Source organism: Furipterus horrens, unplaced genomic scaffold, assembly GCF_987537825.1.
Source record: "Furipterus horrens unplaced genomic scaffold, mFurHor1.1.pri manual_scaffold_3, whole genome shotgun sequence".
NCBI lineage: Eukaryota > Metazoa > Chordata > Mammalia > Chiroptera > Furipteridae > Furipterus > Furipterus horrens.
In genome coordinates, this window is record NW_028327173.1 from 167,107,956 (window position 1) to 167,129,513 (window position 21,558).

The following is a 21,558-nucleotide window of genomic DNA, read 5'->3' on the forward strand; positions in this document are numbered from 1 at the left end:
TGACACTAAAATATGTCTGTGACATCTGCCTTTATTCTGGATAGAATAATTATTTATTGTTATTACAGAAGACCACATCATTTTTTTTAAAAACGCTTTTCAAAAGAAACAAGCTCTGGAAGAATACTCATTTGGTTAAAGTAAAGCATTGTCTGGCATTTTTAAAACATTTCCACAGTAACTTTCACTCCTGATTTGGCAACACCAATAAAACAAACTACTATGTTCATTATTTGATTCTAGTACATGGTAAATAAACTTTCCCAATCTTTCCTAAAACTTTCTGAGATTATCTAAGAGATGGATATTAAAGGTTTAGTAATTTTTATATTTCCTAACAATCAAATTCCATAACTGGTAACTACAAAGATCCTTGGAATGGCAACATACTTTGAGTGGGAAAGTCATTGAGAAAAGTATCATCTCTAACAATCTCTATTGTTGTCTGTATTTAGATAGATCTTTTTACTCTTTAACAGTTAGTATCCTCACATACTATCACATGGTTTATTAAAGTTTTATGAGAAGACAGTGAAAAAACAGAAGCTTCTGATAGTTCTACCAACAAAGCAAGATAATATGGCCTCAAATTTTAGATTCAAAAGATGATGAAAAAATGATCCAGGAAAACACAACTAAAAGCTTAAAGATACACTATAGACTTTACATTCTTAAAAAGTCATTTAGAAGGCTGAATAATCTTACAAAAAAACTAAAACTACCAAAAACATAATTTCAACTTAAAAAAAGTGTAAATACTTTATTAATAATTTTAAATATATCTATCCATTTATCAATTTGACCAATATTTATTGTTTATTATATAGCTGTAGTAGTGGATAAAATTTAAAATAGTATTTCTAACTCAAGGAGCATGCAATATAGTCGGAGACTTTCCTCAGTTTTATTATTTTATTGTTTATTATTTATTGTTATTATTTTAATGTTCAACACTGTTTAAAAGAGACAGGAAAAAAAATACATTTGAAATTTCCTCTCTAAATTATGAAGATCTATGAACCTCTCTAAAAAAGTGCTACTGAATTACAAACTTTGTTTCCACTTTCACACATACACAAAAATACTATTAAAACAAGTTAGCTGATATTTATCCTTTAAGTATACAGTACATTTAAAAATGAAAAAGTATTGTACTAGCTTAAAAAATTGGCTGGTGTGGCTCAGTTGGTTGGAGCATCGTCCAGTAAACTGAAAGGTCACGAGTTCGGTCCCCTGCTGGGGCACATATGAGAGGCAAATGACTGATAGACATTTCTCTCTCAAATCAGTGTTTCTCTCCTCTCTCTCCTTCCCTTTGCCTCTCTCCAAGATCAACAAGCATGTCCGTGGATAAGGATAAAAAATAAAATAAAATACCCCTGGCTGATGAGGCTCAGTGGATTGAGCACTGGACTGCAAACCATAATGTTCCCAGTTCGATTCCCTGTCAGGGCACATGACTAGGTTGCAGGCCAGGCTCTGGCTGGGGGAATGCGAGAGACAATGGTGGATGTTTCTCCCCCACTCTTTCTCCTTCCCTTCCCCTCTCTCTGAAAATAAGTAAAATCTTTTAAAAAAAGAAGCCATTTGTTAAAAATGTAGAAAAAATAAAATAGAAGTACTAACTACAAGTTACATCAGAAAGCAAACTATTTTAGCTGAAAATCTGACATATAATAGGATACAAATAACTATATTTTAAAACTATAAAGTAAAAAATTATAAAGACTTCATGTTCCTGAGATTTATTTCTATATTCTCATGATTTATTTTATTTTATTGTTCTATTACAGTTGTCCCAATTTTCCCCAGTTGCTTTCCCCTGCGCCATTCATGCCCCACTACCACAGACAATCCCCACGCTGTTGTCAATGTCCATAGGTCACTTAATAGTCTCATCATGAATTAAAGGCATAAATTCATTTCATTGTCATTTGTTCTATATATTATACATATAAAAATTAGGGGACTTTTGGTCAAGATGGCAGCATAGGCAGACATGGCTTGCCTCTTCCAATAACCACAGTATTACAACTAAAATTTAGAGCAACCATCACTCAAAACAGTCAGAAATTCAGTTGAATGTAAGGCTGAAACTATGAATTTAAAGAAACCACATCCATCCGGACTGGCTGGAGGGGTTTATATGAGGAATGAGCTGGGTCTCACCCATGAGTGGTGGATAAAGATTCAAGAGGGATATCTTGGAAGTGAGGAGTCCCAGCTCCGAAGCAGGCCCCCAAACCCAGTGCTCCAGTGCCAAAAAGATAAGTCCTCATAACTTCTGGCTGCAAAAACCAGCAGGGATTGAGTTGGGGGAAGAAACTGCTGAAGCCCCGAGCAGTTCCTCTTAAAGAACCCACACGTGGACTCACCTACTCAGACTCACTCCCTCTGAACTCCAGTAACGGCACAGCAGGTTGAAAGGCACCAGTGGTATACAGGGAGGAACTGAAGTATCTGGCATTAAGGTGAGCAGAGGCCATTGTCCCTTTTTTAAACCCTCCTCTCACAGAGCCGGCAAGCTGGTGCCATATCTGAGACTCCACCAACCTGGCTAACACCATTTGACTGACCCACCTTGGATATAGCAGAGAGCCTGCCCCACCCAACTAATGGGCCCACCCAAGCTGCTTTTCCATATGAATGGCTGGTCTTGGCTCACACTTCACAACTAACTAAATCTTATCAAATAAGCAATAGCTGGCCTCTGAGCCCCAAGCACAGCACTAGCAGCTGCCAGCCTAGGTTCACAGCTTGGCTTCCCCTGGGAATCTCCAAGCCCAGCACAAGTAACAGCCATCTCAGACTGCTTTATAGCTCAGGCAGGGTGGCCCTGGGCAAAACGCAGGTGGGGGCTGACCTTGGCCTGCACCACCTAGGAAACTTTGAGGGACAGCACACCCAGTGGACAGCTACAGACCACACCAAACCACCACCACCCTGCCCATGCACAGCTGATCTTCCATAGAAGGCGGAGGCTGGTGGTCAGTGGTCACAGCCAGTCCTTGCCCCTGACTGACCTGGTTAAATCCCTCTCATAGATCTGTCAACAGCAACCAAGACTGAACTACAAGAGGAAGGTGCACTCAGCCCATATGAGGGGCACACCTTGAGTACCCAGTTTGGGTGGTAGGGGAGGCTGTGCCACTGTACCCTACAGGACACCTACTACATAAGGCCACACTACCAAGACCAAGGAGTCAAAGCAGCTCTACCTACTACAAAGAAGCAAACACAGGGAGGCTGCCAAAACAAAGAGACAAAGAAACATGGTCCAAATGAAAGAACATCAAAACTCCAGAAAAAGAGCTAAATGAAATGGAGATAAGCAATCTATCATATGCAGAGTTCAAAACACTGGTTATAAGCATTCTCAAGGAACATAGTGAGGACCTCAACAGCATAAAAAAAATGCAGTCAGAAACAAAGAATACACTAATTGAAATAAAGAACAATTTACAGGGAAACAATAGTAGTCAATGAGCTGAGACTCAAATCAATGATTTGGAACATAAGGAAGCAAAAACAATCAGAACAAGAAGAAAAAAGAATTCAAAAAAATGAGGAATGTATAAGCAACCTCTGGGACAACTTCAAGAGGTCCAACATTCGCATCACAGGGGTGCCAAAAGGAGACGAGAAAGAGCAAGAAATTGGAAATCTATTTGAAAAAATAATGAAAGAAAACTTCCCTAATTTGGCGAAGGAAATAGACATGCAAGTCCAAGAAGCACAGAGAGTCCCAAAAGAGATGGATGCAAAGAGGCCCACTCCAAGATACATCATAATTAAAATGCTAAAGGTTAAAGATAAAGACAGAATCTTAAAAGCAGGAAGAGAAAAGAAGTTAGTTGACTAGAGGAGAGTTCCCATAAGACTGTCAGTTGATTTCTCAAAAGAAACGTTGCAGGTTAGAAGGGATTGGCAAGAAATATTCAAAGTCATGAAAAGTAGGAACCTACAACCAAGATTGCTCTATCCAACAAAGCTATCATTTAGAGTCAAAGGGCCGATAAGGAGCTTCCCAGACAAAAAGAAACTAAAGGAGTTCATCATCACAAAACCATTATTATATGAAATGTTAAAGGTACTTATTTAAGAAAAAGATCAAAACTATGAACAATAAAATGCCAAAAAATACATACCTACTGGCAACTGAATCTCAAAAACACAAGAACAGAGACAGAATCATGGATACAGAGAGCATTTTGATGGTGCCAGATGGGAGGGTGGTGTGGGGGAAGGGGTGAAGAGGTGAGGGGATTAAGAAGTACAAATAGGTTGCTACAGAATAGCTATGGATATGTAAAGTACAGTAGAGGAAATGGAGTAGCCAAAGAACTTATAAGCATGACCCATGGACATGAACAATGATGTGGGGATTGCCTGAGGGAGTGGGAGGAGCTTGGTGGAGGGGGGCAAAGGGGGAAAAAAATCAAGACAACTGTAATAGCATAATCAATAAAATATAACTTAAAAAAAAGAATAAAGGTGGCATGTCCCAAGGTCAGTGGGGATCTGCAACTTAGCAACCTCCCCCCCAAAATTCTGTAAGTTTTGCTAATAGCTTAAATCTAATTAAGATGAGTCATGCCACTGATGTTGACTTTAATCTTAAATTATAACTACTTTCTATTTTATGCCCCGATTTTAATTCTCTTCAGAGACATAGGCTGTTAATTATAATTTACGTAAATTACTTTTTAAATGGTTTTCTTATCAATCCATACTATATATGTCACAAATCTGAGAAAATCTTTGAAATATTATTGATCTTTTAAATAAATGCACATATTCTGCTTTATTTTTAAGAGTTTTAAGAAACTAATTTCTATAAATCACTATAAGTCCTGTTCTATACATATATTTGGGATTATTATTACCCAATTCCCTTTTCATCTCAAACTTCATTCCACAAGACTGGACTACCTTTACTGTGTAATATTAATGATAGTTAATCTTTCAATTAGAAGGTGATTTTACCTAAAGTGGGCTGTTATTTAAATATATTACCCTCCTTACAATTCTGGTAAGAATTTTAACTCATTTTACTTACGAAGAAAATGAATCTCTGGTAGGTTCCATGATTTGCCCAAGGTCAACAACTAGCCAGTAGCAGTCTGGGTTCAATCCCAGATTTACCAACCTCAAAGCCAAAATTTCCACTTGACCACAATTATCTCTTTAAAAGATTAAGAGGCCCAAAAGCAGACAATCTTGTCTCTCTGAACATATCTAGTCTAAGGTATCACTACATAGTACCTACAATTCAATCGCTGATGGAAATAAAAATGAAGAGCATCTTTCTGCTTCACTTAAACTAGGGAAGACTTATTGGCAGGTAATAAAGAGCTTGGAAAAGGCTTGTCTCAACATGTCTCCCCTAGACCTCTATATCTATATGGCTGTCCTAGTCCATTTCTTATAAACACACACATCTACCAAACAAGGCTATGCCGGACCAGCCTATAGTTTGCTGCTTTTCAGAATTGCACTTTTCTAAGGTAATTTATACGATTTAATATAGAACTAGAAGACATTACTGAACATGCTATAGTGACTTTCCAAACATTTTAAGTATTTAGAGGCAACAAACCCAGTTCCATCCTCTTTCTCTTAGGCTGCGATGCCTGCCCACTTGGGGGATACCGCTCCCGTACGACGCTGGGGCAAGAGCAGTAAAGGAAGAAGTGGGGGAAGCGCACGGAAGTTGGGTGGAGGGAGGTCTCCTTACCCCCTCTTCTGCCCTAGCTCTGCCAAGGGCGGCTCCCCACGGTGCCCAGCCGACTCACAACCCCCACAAACCTCGAAACCGGGCTATGTCCCAGCGGGGTGGGCAGGGGAAGCAGGCAATAGAAGCTTTGGATTGCCCCCACCACCCCGCCGAGATCCATGCTCTCATTTCGGCCCCGGAGGATGCTCCCCCTTTCAGATCTAGTCCTCCAGGTGGCAAACTCCCCGTCCACACCGGCTGAAGTCTTCTGCATCCAAGGGGGTGCCTCCTCCGCAACCTTCACCCAGCCACCCGAAACTCTCCGCCGTGGTGTCCACCAGTCCCTCTCCACCCCCGCAACCTTCCACAGACACACGCGCCTGCCTGCGCCCCACCCCGGATCTCCGCGTCCCCCTCCCCGACCCGGAGAGGGGCCCCCCACCAGCCCGCACAGACACACACACACCCCCTCAGACTCCAACCTCCCGGACCCCGTCGAAGCCTGATCGAATACCTGGTCCGCGGTGCTCTGGGGCTCAGAGGGGGCGGGCGCGATCCCCTCCCACAGGCGCCGAGCGCTCCCCTACCCACCCGCAGAGGTGGCTTCTCTCTTTCCCAGGAACGGGAGGGAGGACAGCTGTGGGAGGGGAGGGAGGAGAGCGAGACGCCGAGAGGAGGGCAGGGGCCGAACCGGAACCATTGGCGCTGGCCCCACCCTCGGCCTGGCGCAAAGCAGCCCGGCGCTCTGGATAGGACAAACTTAAAGCAGGCAGCGAGAAATGGACACCACAACTTCCGGGTCACCCCACTACTGCCCCTCCTTAGCAACCGCGTGGGGTTGCTAAGCGGAAGAACCTCAAAGACAACACCCCCATTTCTTCTGGGACTGTCAGGAGGTAGCTGGGAGCGTGTGCACTTTTTTGGCCTCACCTTTCTGTCTTCTCCTCCGTGTCTTAGACCGAGCACAGGCTTTGCAACCAGAGTCACAATGCCCATCCTACTTTTCCCTTCAGCGGTACTACCCCTTCTTCAGCCCCCAGCCACTATATAAACATGCTTCCTCCCGCCCTGAGTCCCAGGCCCACCCATTGGCTCCTCTTAAGGCTCTCTCAATGGTCCCTCGTGGGAGTTATCTTTTCTGGTAGTTTAGCAAGCATCTCCCTCAAGGATTTTCAGTTGTGTTTCAATTGGGTTTTAAAAATCTTCAATGTTATGAAAGCTTTCTCACGCACTTCGTTCTCCTTTGACAGCCCATGAAACCGAGTGGTGAGTTTTGTCTTCGCCTTTCGTAAGGATAGAACATGGTTGTGTATGATCTGTAAATAATCGAGTCAAATGAAAGGGGAAAACAAAGATTCGTTGTAAATGGAGTAGCAATTTTAATCCTCAAAAGAAAAGCAATGAGAAAGGCCAAAGGAAGGCCGTAATCAAGCTCGAGAAGGAGGAAGAAATGTAACGCTCCACTCAGAAAAAAACGTTCATACCTACACTGTGGACAAGAAAAGTGTTACTAAGAGACTTCATTTATTCTTGTGTCGATGTGATCTGGGCTTTGAAATTGTTGGGAAAACTACTGGTTGGGGTAAAAGCCAGCAATATAATTGTTTAGAAAAATGAACCATAACACCATGGCAGTTAAGTATTTATAGAAATGTAGTTGGGCATTCAGAGAAAAACAAGCAAAAATCTTGGTTTTACTTTCCAATCTTAAATAGGTCTGCTTAAAAGCAGTAAAGCTTAATTAAGAGTAGCCTCCGAATTCATTCTCTATTCCATGGCAGTGAATGTACTGGCAACTGCAACTCTAATTTTGTTGGTCATGATAACTTCTTAGTCACCAATAATGGACTTTTGTCCACCTCAGCTGGTGCAGAGTAAGTGAGCTTTGGTAACTTAAAAGAAACAAACAGCAGGTCTGTTGGTTTCCTTACACATAGGGGAGCATTAAATTGATTTATCCTAGACAGTTAGTTCAGTAAAAGCTTTAGGAAATCACTTCAGAGTAAAATGTCTGTAGTAGATTGTTTAATAAAATCTAAAACATTACAACCCTTTTCATGGGCATGAATACATGTAGAAGTATACACACACACACAGAATTCAAATGAGATCAAATGAAATCTGAGCACATCCAGTAATTAATCGTTCCTTTAAAAAACCTGGCTGTGACCAATGATAAACCATTATCATGACAAAATAGAGCTTAGTATTTTAATTACCAACAGTTTTATTTAAAGTTAGAAAAGTAAAACCATGAACCAAATGAACAATGACATCTAAAACTATGGGGGGCTTAGATGTCTCTAAAAAAGTTTAAACATGATTATGGCAAATGTGTTCTATAGTAAGAAATGTTTCTTGGATAAAATTAATAGTTAAATGTGGTAGTTTAGGCCAATACAGAAATGCAAATTCCTGTGCATCATCCATTTTTCCCACTGCCTGAAGAAATGTGGCCTAAACACTATTCATTTAGATCCTCTCTTCCTAGGTTTTTTTTTTTTTTTTAAGGTCACTTTTTAATAGGTATATAAATAACTGGCTTGACTCCTAAGTGGTCACATGATTTCGATCATTCTATCATTTTAAACATACACTGTCTGGAGACGTCTAAAGATGAACAGCACAATCCACACCTAAAACTAGCTATGTGGGTTTACACTTACAGGGTTTTGTGAGCAGTACTAGAGGAATCCATATTCTTAATATGAACCGTAACTAAGATAAGGCTCTCATTTCTAGGCTAGATCTCAAATAGCCTTCAAAGGCGGTACAGTGTCTTCATCCTGTAGATCAATACGACTTTAGCTTTCTTTTCTAAGTTCTTAAAAGCTCTTTTTCTTCATTTTTTATTGCTCCTTGTAATCATTTAAGACGAATTAGGGTATCTAATGTTTATTTTTAGGAAACACGACTATTACTCAAAAAATAGTGTAATATTCCTAGAGTAACTAATATTCACATATTCTTAGAGGTCCATTGGCATCTTCAAATAGAAAAGATACCAAAACTAAAGTCTAACAATTAATGACTACTTAGAATCAGTTACAAGAAATGTAACCAAATTTATTATTTATGTGCCTAAGCAATATACAGCACAAAAGACACAACCCCTTACACAAGGCACTTAGGAAAACTAATTTAGAATACATGTGACATAAGCAATAGATAATTTAATCTCGGGAAGAGAAAGCTAAAGATGTACAAGCTATCTTTAAATATTTGGTTTTCTTGTGGAAGAAATAACTTGTTCTGTGTTATGTCAGGGACAGAACTAAGAATAGGAAGAGAGAAATTAGAAAAATTCAAATTTTTAACTCATGTTTTTCACAACTAAGAGTTGCCAACCAATAAAAGTCCCCCTAATGAACAGCTGTAACTGGGGTTGAACAAGATGACTTTTAACATTCCTCCCAGTTTTGAGTCAGTAAAAATCACTCTCACTTCATATGCTATCCTCAAGAGTGAAAGGAACCTTTATAACAATGCTGTTTGGACCAAGGCCTAGCTGAATCTTCAGTTTTTCCAGAAGTGCATTAGCCCAAAGGATTCTAAATACAGTGAGACTTGTAAGCAGTGTACATATACATATGTGTATGTGAAAGGTTCAGTTAGTTTAGGCTTTTCTGATTTTTAAAAAGTGATAAGCGTTTGTCATCTTATAAATAACTCTGAGCATACTTTATAATTTTGGTTATAGTATTGCTTTTCCTTTGTAAAACTATGTAAACACAAAATACATATGTTCCTCACAAAGTTCTAGCTTTCAAAAATTCCAGAAAAATAGTTTGGCCAGGTATTTAACACTAGCATTAACAATCTAAATAATTCAGTCAAAGAGGAAAACCATATTAGCTTTGTGAGGGATACAAAATTACAAACTTAGTCTAATTATTTTTTTAATGTATAAGTTTTATTTTTTGATTCCAGTTCAATGGAAACAGGAAGTCTGTACTTCCGTTATGTTTAGAAGAGGCTAAATTGACAATCTACATTTTCAAAGTTTTGACAAGGAAACAGATTACAGTGCAATAAAAGTGAGACTCCATCACCCTGGCTGGTTAGTTCAGTCAATTGATGTCTCTCTCGCTCTCCACACACACCCCCAACTTCCTCTGTCACATAAAAATCAATCAATAAATTTTTTAAAAAATTAATGTAATCTACACTCATCAGGGCTAAGTTTGGAAGTTGATAAAATCAGATCAATGAACGGATTTGTATTTGGAAGGAATAAAAATAGAAGTATCTAGTAGAATATAATCTTAGAAAGCACACAAATGGACATAGTTTATTTTGAAAATAAGTATTCATTTATTAAAAACAAACTTCAGAAAAACATGTCTGTTAAAACAAGGTTAATTTTGACAACAGATGTCAGCAAGCAAAAAAGTGTGATGTTCGGGAAGCAAGAATTACAGTTACTAAGTAATATTATACCCACGTCTTCAATCATACCCCAGTTATCTTGAAAAGTATAATGGTAGCTCTAAGAACTTTAGATATAGTTCTGGGTTTATGGCATGATTTGCCTTTCATGTTTTATTGGTTTCCAGAGGGTAATATTTTATTACACCAAATCAAATGCATATTCTAAGAAAATTCTTCTCTTTTAATGTAATCTGTTAAATCTTCCTGTCTGAAACCCTCAGGACAAATTGCCTTTACATTTTTCTAAGGAGAAGACAGCCATCAAGTTTTTTCGACATTGCATCTTGGGCCCCCATTCTTAAAAAGAACATAGGTGCAGTTTAATTAATACTGATTTTTTTAAAGGTGTAGAAATCTAACTGCTTTTTAAATCAAAGGAAAAATATGGCACCATTCCAAAAATCTAATGCCAATAAAAATGGCAGCAGTACAAAGATCTAAGCAAATCTCAGATACAGCAGAATTGTTGTACACAACGTACAATGATTTATTGAACAAGAAGCTTAATAACAGGTAAAAGAAACCAAATACTGCATTATATTGAATACTAAGTTTAAGTAACCATAATTATCTCATAAATCTTCCAATATCATAACTACTTGCTTTTTAATAACTATATGTAACCCTCATTTTTTTAAATTAAATGTCTATTCAATAATGCTAACTGGAACAAATACATTTATGCAAATTTACATCCTAGGATACCAGAGTAAATTAGAAGACATTAGTAAAGGATGAATAAAAAAGTTCTATTCTTTTTCATCATCTGTGTGATCAGGTGGCAAAGGACATACTCTGTGGAAAGAACAGAGAACTTCAATAGTCAGTATCAACTATTTAAAAAACAAAACAAAAATAGTTACAAACATATAAATTAGGAACATTAATTAGTAGTGCAGTGAGTCTGGTCAAGTGACTGGAAATGAGAGAAAAATAAAACCATTAATTGATACACAACTACAAGTTCCAAGTGCTGCAGCAACAAAAGTTTTAACAATTTATTTTCTGTTAGTTTGCAGAATCAATGTTTCTCCTTTAGGTTATGTTGCCATTTTTGTCAAAAAGGAAATGTGTTTCTATAACATCATCTTTCAACCTGTTAAGTAGATGATTAAAGTGGAATATAATCCTTCAGCAAGAACATTGTGATAATAAAAAGCAAAAATATTAACAATCCCCTTGAGCAGAGAAAACAGCAAGTTGTTATATTTGATTGTATACCCTTCTGAACCATATAAATGTATTACCTAATTAGAAAAACACCCAATTGTTTAAACTGGATATGGTAGTTGTAACTTTTGAAAAATAATTTACACTACCCCAAGCCACTTGTACTTATTAATTTTTTACAGAGAAAAAGTCAATTAAAAATGTAATCAGAAATTTTTTTAGAGCTGAAAAAAATTTGTGAGATCTACCCTAAAATAATCGATTTTCAAATTAGATTCAGTAATCTGGAATGTCATAGAGCTAGATAGTGAAATGAAGGAAGCTAAAATGAAGGTATTCTGACTTGGTATGAGACTATCATTGATTCACCTAACCTATTAGATTACTGAAAGGACTTCATTTTATTTTCCTGGGAATTAAATCAAGTTAATGAATGAATACTATCATGAACCAAAGTTCCTTTTTGCAAGGACTTGATTTACCTTAGTTATCATAGTTCTGTTCAGATTTTAAGTAGCTATTCTCACTTGATTCTGATTCCCTCATGCAATTGATTGAGTTTACTCTGCCTTTGTGAAAAAAATGAAGCCATAGGACTTGTCATATTCTAGATTATGAACTAGAGAGTTAAGAGAACTCCTTCTGATAAACTGACAGTTTACTATTTACTGTTAATAGTTAATGAATCGATTTACTATCAATAAAGGGGTAGGTAATTACAACTCTCCTAAACAAAGACCTATCTAAGAAAGGGACTAAAGGAATAGTATAGACTTTTTTATTACACCATAGATCAAAGTTCTTTAGGAGAATATATGTGCATTCTTTCTCCATATGGCGGAAAGCCTGTAATACAGGTTTTATTGCTACGATGATCAATGGTATAACCATACTTGGCTATATTGCCAAATATTGATTTCTTAATGGAAGTCACAAATAACTCAAAAGGATTGTAATAAATTCTAAAGCTGATATTGACTATTACCTTGTTCATATTAGAATAAGGAACAAGGAAGAATGGTGCCAGACAATTAGAGGGAACTAGAAAAGGCAAAGTCTAAAATTTAGTTACTGCTCCAGAGTTTGACATTCCTTTTAAATATTACATTAGAGCCCTGGCTGGTGTGGCTCCGTGGATTGAGAGACAGCCTGGGAACCAAAAGGTCACCAGTTCAATTCCCAGCCTGGGCACATGCCTGGGTTGTGGGCCAGGTCCCTAGCTGTGGGTGTGCGAGAGGCACCTGATCAATATATCTTTTACACATTGACGTTTCTCTCCCTCTCTTTTCTCTCTCCCTTCTCCTCTCTCTAGAGATAAATCTTTTTTTAAAAAGTTAAATATATATTACATAAGATACTAAGCACTCAGTAACCATTTACTAAATGACCTTATGAACATTATTAATTCTTAAAATGTTATATGTATGAACCACTTCATATGTCAAATACTTTGTGTTAATTGTTCTTCCAGCCATTTTATTTAGCTTGTGTTCAATGCAAATCAATTCCAAACATAATATACAATCCAAAACAGATGTAGTGTTCAGATATAAAACAAAAGAGTGTTCATTCACACACATAGATCTCATATAGCTTGAGATCTGTTGGATCTTGTTGTTCCTGTGTAGGTTTCTAAAGATGGCAACTATTGGGTGGAGGAGAATAGAAGAGGGTAGAGGGTGGATGATGGAAGGAGACTTGACTTGGGTTGGTGAACACATAATACAATATACAAATGATGTATTATAGGATTGTATACCTGAAGCCTGTATTATTTTATTAACCAATGTCACTCCAATAAATACAATAAAAATATGAAAAATAAATAAAGATGGCAAATATTGACAAGACTTAAGAGTACTATGGCCATCCTGAATGCTGTAATATCTAAGCATCAGTGTGTGAACACTGGAACCAAAGACTTCAAGGAGTATCTATTTTTAAATGATTTTTAAAAAATATTTTATTTATTTATTTTTAGAGAGAGGGAATGGAAGGGAGGAAGAAAGGAAGAGAAATATCAATTTGGAAAGAAACATCATTTGGTTGCCTCTTGGGGAACTAGTGACCTGGCCGGCAAACCAGGCATGTGCCCGGACCAAGAATCAAAACCCTTTGGTTCACAGGCCGGCACTCAATCCACTGAGCCACATCAGCCAGGGCTAGAGTGTCTATTTTTAAAAAGGCTTTTTATTTTTATTATTTTTTTAATTTTATTTTTTGGTTTTTCAATTACAGTTGTCCCATTTTCCCCCCATCCCACCCCTTCTCCCGCAATCATATCCCTCCCCGTTGTCCATGTCCATGAGTCATTTTTACACGTTCCTTGACTAGACCCTTTCCTTACTTATCCCCTTCTCTCCCTCCCATTAAAAAGGCTTTTTAATAGATCAAGTCAGTTGTAAAAGTTTTAAATTACAGAATCAAGTACAATTAGATTTAGGACCAACTTCTAACAAACTCAAAACACTAACTGGTATAGAAAGTGTTCTAAATGTAGCTATTCTGATTCATAAAGCTTTTTAAAAAAATAATTACAGAAAGAGCACAAGGGTTGTGAATTTCCAGTCTTCAGTTCCAAAATACCCAATATGTATTATTTTTGTCTCCTTCATATATTTGCCTCTTAATTTCAAGATTTGTCAAACACGCCTTCAAAACAGATTAATTTTTAAGTTGCAAAAATATTCAATATATGCAGAAATAAAAAGCAGTATTTTAAGATTGATTGATGTCGATGCACTTCTAATCTTTGGAATCAATTTAAGTGATCCAAGTTAGCTAAATTAATTTGGCACTCCTACTGGGTGGGAAAGTGTGATAGAAAATACTTGTCATTTGACTTTTAAGTGTATATGCAAGAATTATTCGTGGTAGGATCTGTAGTAGACTCCAATCCATCATTGCCCTGGCACATGTCAATTACAGCATAGTCAAATGCAATGTCAGATCCAAAGCCCCACAGAAAAGAGTTACGTTCCCAAGAGAATAGTGAAAACAATGTAAAACTTTATGTAGAGTACATCCAAATTAAATTAGGACTGCTGAAATACATAGAGAATTTTTAGTAGGACCCAGTGATTCCTTCCAATGTACATATAAATGGAATCACAGAAGCTTTTTATATTACCTAAACATTTTATTGCCTTCTAGATTTAACAAAGCAAAGTGAAAACTGACTCTCCATTTCACAGCTCATACTTTTTCCTAGATCCAGGTGAAATTATTCTTATTTTCAAGGTAAAGTTTTAAGTGTACTTACTTAAAACTTTTAAGCTATGTTTAATTACATCATCAATTTTTGATGTTCTCTCTGTTCTTGCACATGAAACTCCGGCATATTTAATATTGGCATTCATTATGCAGTCAAACCTTCAGATGTTCTTTGAACCAGTCCAATGTGAGATTCTCAACCTTTTCTGCATTGGTAGATTAGTAATTAGTGGATCTGATGAAGACCTGTTTTTTCCTTGCCACATTGGACTTCAAGATGCCATATGAATTGGGCTGTGGAATATGGATTGGTGAACTGTAGATATTCCTTGGCCTCAGTCTCTTAAAGGTAGAGATGTAGAAGGGCAAACAAGACCACAAGGAGACTGGCTGTTAACTGCAGGGCACAGCTGAACCTTGTGGTTTCAGGATGTTCTGGCGTGCTGTACAAAGGAACGTGCGAATAAATCTGCGTGGGTAGAAGCAGCACCAGAGGCAGCAGCCCCAGACTGAACCTGGCCACCATCCCCTTGCCCATGTTGGTTACTGCACCTCGGGTCAGGCCCACCGCCGCTTGGTGTGCTGGAGGATCTTGTGCTCCTGCACTGTACAGGGGTGGTAACTAGCAGGGTCTTAAGTCAGGAGACATCATAATGGTAGTGATGTAACACTACCCGCCCACATGCGCTCATCACTGGCCACTCCCAATCAAATAATTTGTTTTCAAAATAAAATATTTCAAAGTTGTTTGGAAAGCCTGGACCCTATCACTTATAAATCTATGTTAAAGTTTTCCATTGTCTTTTTCTTTTCTTTCTTTTTTTTTTTTTTTTGCAAGTGGCATATACCAATTTTCCTGATTCTTAAAAGTAGTTTGTTGTTGAAAATTGATAGCACTTGTGGGACAACTGATCCTCTGGACAGCGACCAGCAGGGTGAAGAAGTTGAAGGCAACTGAAAAGTTATCAGGTCCCTGGCCCTTTCTTCACCCACAACCCCCATCATCACTGCCATTATCACTGGACATCTAGTGCTAAACCTAACTGTATGGGCGGCACAGCTACTCAGATCTGCTTCCCTGTCGCCTGGGAAGCAGTTTCAGGTAAATATTCATGGGCATTTCTGTACTGATGGTTGCTTTGAGCCCACAGGAGCTTTTCAAATTGTGCAGACAAGTGTATTCTGAAAGAGGCATTTTACTATGCCTCCTGAGAGTTGTGAAATCCAGGTGAAAGCAATGGAGAAGTTTAGAAAAGAGAATTAGCCAAAGAAGTCTACAATATTTAAATCATGAATTTAGAATGAGCCCTGGCCGGTATGGCTCAGTGGATTGAGTGTCGGCCTGTGAACCAAAGGGTTGCCAGTTTGATTCCCAGTCAGGGCATATGCTGGGGTTGCAGGCCAGGTCCCCAGTTGGGGGCATATGAGAGGCAACCATACATTGATGTTTCTCTCCCTCTCTGTCTTCCTACCTACCAATCTCTATAAGTAAATAAATAATATAATGAAATAAAATGAGCTGATGGTGTGGGGAGTGGAGTAGGGGTGGGCAAAGGGGGAAAATTGGGATAACTGTAACAGCATTAACAATATTTTTTTTAAAAAATAAAATGAGCTGATAATGTTTTGTTAATAAGCGGTGTACATCTTATACATGCACAAGTGAATTCACCCCTCCCACTTCTTCAGCTAATGCAAAACTGTTAAGGGAAGTTGATAAAAGAGAATACTCGCTCCTTTCCATCAGTTTAGCACCTTGTTTTGCCTCTCCAAATTATGATGTGCACAAACCTTTTCAATGCAATGCACCTAAAGTTTTGATACCTTCAACTTTTGGTTGGGGAGGAGGGTTGCGATTGTTTAAGAATCATGGATATATTTTTGTAACTCTTTGGCTATTGTCCTTGTTTATCCTGACAGTACCATGTGTGTCAGCTCATGTCAATCAAGATGGATAATTATTGAAATGCCAGACTTCTAAATTGAGTGTTCAGGAATTAAATGGGTAAATAAATGCTGCTTTGGAGATATTAAAAAAAGGAAGAAAGAAAATTAGTAGCATTTAGTAAGTATGAGAGGTTTTTACCCAGAGATGATCTCGATATTTGGTATATTTTCATTCACTATTATTATTCTGTATATTTAATACAGACTTTGGTACTTTTGCAACAAGAATTTTTGCTTAACACTTATCATGGGCATTTTCCTCACATTAAAAGCTTAAAAACCATGAGTTATCTTCCTAAAAAGTTTATGCACTGAATTCTCTGTGTGTGCAGTTTTATCCTCACCTTGTTTTGAAGTATTTTTATGTGTTTATAGAGAAATCGTAAAGAAAATATGCCATGGAGCCCTGGCTGGTGTGGCTCAGTAAACTGAGTGCTGGCCTGCAAACCTAAGGTCACTGGTTCGATTCCCAGTCTCGGGTACATGCCTGAGTTGTGGGCCAGGAGCCCGGTTGGGGGCCATTGATGTATCTCTCACACATAAAAGTTTCTTTCTCTTTCTCCCTCCCTTCCCCTCTTGCTAATAAATAAATAAATAAAATCATTAAAAAAAGAAAATATACCATGGAGTTAGTTTTGATTGTTTCTAAGTGATGGGGTTTCTATATTTTCCAACTTTTCTACATTGGTTATATATTTCTTCTGGAGGTTGAAATAGTAGTTTTTTAAGGGACAGGATTAATGGAACTCAAACTAGATAAATCAACATGGAAATTGCTTTTAGGAAAAGACCATAGGAAAGAGTAAAAATTAAAGAATAAAGACAGGAAGTTTGTAGTTAATAAGGTAGCACTCATCTTGATGGGAACCGATCCTCTTTAAGTGACTGGAATGAGTAAAAATAATACTTTTCAATGATGTTTAAAACCTGGAGTGACTTTTATTAAAAAGATTAGCACAAGTTTTTGAAACCTTTTGGTTTTCATTTTCTTATCTTTTCAAAGAGAAACTTTAAATATCCCGTTGTCTTTTATTTTAAAACACACAATTATTTTCTTATATCCCAGAATATAAAAACTTACTTTCTCTTTCCTTTTCCTAAGCCACTGCTTCCTGCCTCTTCAGGAATCCGATTCTCTTTTTCCGAATCTTTAGGGGACAGTCTGAAGAATTCTCCAATTCCTTTTTGCCATTTAGGAGTTGGACGCACGCAAACTGGGTTCCCTCCTGCATACTTATTTTCAGCTATAAAATATAAACATATAGAACTAAGTAAGAACTAAGAATACAATAGCTATCCCTTAAAGAGAAACAATTTCTTAATATCAAATCTAAAGGGTGTTAAATGATAGTAGAGCCATCTTAATATACAGAATTGGAAAATGTGACAAAAAAGTATTATAGTATAATGTATAATAATACTGTTTTATAGTTATCCTTCAGCTTAGTAAAATAGCATTAATGGAATTTTTACAATTGGAAAATGTTTTTTCATATTTTGTCTACAGCAGAACTATTCAAGTAGCCTTAAATACTGCCATAATAAAGTTTGACACACTTTTCCTACTATAAGGTAGCACCATGTTGTATAAACTTCCAAGTTTTTAGTTAATAAGGTCATTTAAAGCACATATAGAAGGCTAAAAAAGTAGTGTACAGCAGTGAACATTTTCACATAAACAGGTTCCACTTTTCAAAGCACTTGGCTCCTTTTCAGTTCATAAGGTAAATCTAATTACTGGTTACTTAAAAACAGTAATACAAAGGCAAAATTGAGAAAAAAATTCTTGTCCTTTTTATGAAGTATTGATTAAAATACCAAGAAGAGCAAATTAAGTTACTACATATATTTTTTGTTTTAAATACATTTGTCACAAACTCCAGCAATTTAAAAAACTGATAAAAGTACTTCCATATGTACTATCTGAAGTTATATATTGCTTGTACTTTTAAAAAAGTAGGAATGGCCTTTAATAGTGATCTTTTGGTTCACAATTTTCTTGAAAAAACCTTTTAAGAATGCTTTCACTAATAAAAAGTATATAGCAGCAACAAATAGCTCAGCACAGAATTCAAACCCAACTCTGCAGATTTAGTTGTGTGACCTTTACTGAGGTCATACAACTTAATGTACTTTAATTTTTCTTCTTTAAAATAAAAATACCAGTTTTGCAGAGTTGATTATTGATTTAAAATAGAGACCTGTAGCTTGACCAGTGTGGCTCAGTTGGTTGGGCATTGTTCTGCAAGGCAAAGGGGTCACCAGTTTGGTGCCCAGTCAGGGCACATGCCTGGGTTGCAGCCAGGTCCCCCATTGGGGGCATGCGATAAACAACTGATTCATGTTTCTCTCACACATCAGTGTTTCTCTCCCTCTCTTTTTCCCTCCTTCCCCCTCTCTCTAAAAATAAATAAGTGAAATCTTTTTAAAAAATAGAGATCCATAAAATGCCTTAATAGTTGCATTTCTCCAACAGAAGTTCATTAAGGGCCTATTCAGCTGTGTTTCAGCAGTGGGCCGGACAACGTGTCCCTAACTGGAATTTAGTCTAGTGACACATGGTATAAGATATTCTCAATAAATTCACCTATTCTCAAAAATTTTTTACTATTACTCCTTTTTATCTAAACAGATTAAAATAGGCCCTGCGTGGGTAGCTCAGTTGGTTAGAGCATCCTCTCGATACACCAAGTTTGCAGGTTTGATCGCCAGTCAAGACACATACAAGAAGCAACCAGTGAATGCACATATAAGTGAACAACAAATCAATGTTTCTCTCTCTCTAAAAATAAAAATAAATTAAAAAATGAAAGATTGAAGTAGTAAATATTTTCTAATGAAATGCTTAGAATGGGGGAAGACTGAATTAACATAAAAACTGCAAAATCCTTCACAGTGCTTCCTTGTATGTTCTTAAATAGATCTTGTGGGATTAATCTTCTTTACTGCTCAATATCCTACTGAAAGGAATGAGGCACCAGATGGCATAATATTCTGTCAACCTATCCTTGCACAGGAGCAATGTGAAGCTATATCCCTAGCAGGGTTTTCGATACTGTGACCCAAAGGCAGTATCAAAAGCTGCAAAGTTGGAAAACGTAAGACACCATACACACACCCCCAAAATGTAAAGGAAAAGAAAAACATGCAGAAATAAAAACAAAATGTTGACACTAAAAAGACAATGTGATTAGTACAGTCAACTATCGCCCTAATTCTTAATCTAGTAAAGGGACTCTTACATAATCTCTTACAAGAAAAAGCCACTTGTCAATATTAAAAATAAAAAGCTAAACCAGATAAAATAGGTTTGAAGATAAATGGTGTTTGTCCTTAACGCTGAGGCTTGAGATTCTTTTCCATGTGACGCCGGACCTCTACATCAGCTCGCCAAGAGGCCAAGGCCCCTTCATTAGGACCAGGAAGAAATTGGGGCATGAAGATCTCAGGAAAATAAATTCCACGATGGGTGAGGGGCTTGCAGGTCAGGAGAAATGTGGTGCCAGGGGGAGAACCGTGGTGCCAGGCTTCATCCCCTTTTGAGAGGGCTCCTCCAGGAGCTTGCAGGGAGGGGCACTTTTTACCTTTCCTCGATGAAGGGGACGTGGAATTAGTAGCAGAGGTGGAAGAACCAAGCACCTTCCTGGGGGCTCGAGAAGCCACCACTGCGGAGAGAAGCAAAGAAGGGCGTTCAGAAGGGGCCAATAAGGAGTCTCGGAATCACGTTCTCACCACAGTCCCCGACCCAAGCTCTTGCGGAGCCCCACGATCCAGAACCCTCCCCTGGCCCTTCCGCTTCTTCTTCCTCTTTAAGGGGGCTGGACCGCTGCTTCACACGGCAGTGGGGGAGCCCCCTCCCCTCTTCCGCCCTTGGCTGCGGGGGCTGTCGGGAGCACCCCTTGCCCTCCACTACCGTGTTCGATTGCCTCACCTTTTCTGTAGGTGCCTGGGACACTGTCTGCTTTAGTCCTCACCATGTTCAAACTCAAAGAGATGAAAGCAACCAACTGACTTCCCAGCTGAGCGTTTCACTGGACAAAAAACCAAAAATGAGTCTCCCGCCACGGTTTATACTGGTCTCTTTCCCGCGCACTCCGCGCACTCTCCCCATTGGTTCCGCGTCCTCTCCCCATTGGTTCTGCGCCGTGCCCCGCAACCAATTGCCAGCGTCCGGTGATCACAGAGTCAGGGTCTGGCGGAGTGCAGACACGTCCATCAACCCGCAGAAGCTTGTGATTTGTGCGCGCCCCAGATGGGTGGTGCTGGGGTACTTTCTTTGGGTGCCGAGTGTGTGGGTGCTAAGATTTTGAACTAGGGCAATGGGTCTGATAAGAAAAGAAAACCCAGCAACAAAAGAGAATTCTACCATTTGTTTAAAAGTTACCTCAGGATTAAATCCATAGCGATTGACTCCTGGAAATGAAACCTGATATGAAGCGGACTTTTTCATGCAAATCAAAACAAATAGAGCTTTCTTTTAATATTTCAGGAAGGAACTCTCTCCACGGCGTCCCTAACTAAAACAATTCTACAGAATGGGAGAAAAGGAAGCAAATACAGTTTATTTAAATGTCTTTTTACGTTTTTAGGATGGTGTGAAACTAAGGAAAAAAACTTAATTGTATATACGAACACATAAACAATAAAACGTCTTCTCGAGACTTGTATAGTCCCAGAGTTGTTTAAAAAAAAAAAGAGCCAAATTGCTTACAGTAACATCTCTGGCAGACAGCATAACTCTAAAACAGGAGCTCATAACTATTTCTATCTTCTAGTCACAATACCCCTGGGGAGCGATTTTTACCCTTAATACCATAAAACATCAGATGAGCTTGCTTTGGGATCTTGTTAAATGTTCACTTGAAAAGCAACCCTGAAAGTGTTAGTATGGAATCGATTTTCTCTTAACAAATTATGTTTGAACTTTCGGAACTTGTTAGTACTTTAACGGAATCAACAACTACTTTGTGTTTTAGAATTAAATAATATAGCCAAGTGAAATTAGCATTACAATAGCAGGAAATGAATTTAAAATTACTTGTAGCTTTGTCTAAACCTTGGACTCTAAGAATACAGCCCAG

At 38.1% G+C, this 21,558-nt stretch overlaps 2 protein-coding genes across 3 annotated transcripts in view; both read right to left on the bottom strand.

The window, feature by feature from the left end:
• Nucleotides 1-6,359, bottom strand: part of CSNK1G1 (casein kinase 1 gamma 1) — a 130,288-nt gene extending 123,929 nt beyond the window's left edge. The window contains exon 1 of the mRNA XM_090270753.1: nucleotides 6,231-6,359. The gene's annotated coding sequence lies outside the window, so the exon portion shown is untranslated. The remainder of the gene's footprint in view (nucleotides 1-6,230) is intronic.
• A 3,270-nt stretch (nucleotides 6,360-9,629) lies between these two features.
• On the bottom strand, nucleotides 9,630-20,569 carry PCLAF (PCNA clamp associated factor). Of its 2 annotated transcripts, none has more exons than XM_090272028.1 (4): nucleotides 20,409-20,566; nucleotides 20,062-20,142; nucleotides 17,559-17,721; nucleotides 9,630-10,942 (listed from the first exon to the last, which is right to left on the bottom strand). In XM_090272028.1, the coding sequence occupies exons 1-4, from the start codon at nucleotides 20,452-20,454 to the stop codon at nucleotides 10,897-10,899; spliced, it is 336 nt and encodes a 111-aa protein (XP_090128154.1). In that variant the 5' UTR covers nucleotides 20,455-20,566; the 3' UTR covers nucleotides 9,630-10,896. The 2 variants fall into 2 exon arrangements, with proteins under 2 accessions (XP_090128154.1, XP_090128153.1); XM_090272027.1 differs by lacking the exon at nucleotides 9,630-10,942 and adding an exon at nucleotides 13,611-14,973 and having other exon boundaries at nucleotides 20,409-20,569.
• Nucleotides 20,570-21,558: the final 989 nt, after the last annotated feature.

Coding starts and splice junctions, on each gene's coding strand:
- PCLAF (XM_090272027.1), bottom strand. CDS start 20,454: ATGGTGAGGACTAAAGCAGACAGTGTCCCAGGCACCTACAGAAAAG. Junction 17,722..20,061: donor GTCCCCTTCATCGAGGAAAG/GTAAAAAGTGCC, acceptor TATATTTTATAG/CTGAAAATAAGTATGCAGGA. Junction 14,974..17,558: donor TTAGGAAAAGGAAAGAGAAA/GTAAGTTTTTAT, acceptor TCCTTTGTACAG/CACGCCAGAACATCCTGAAA.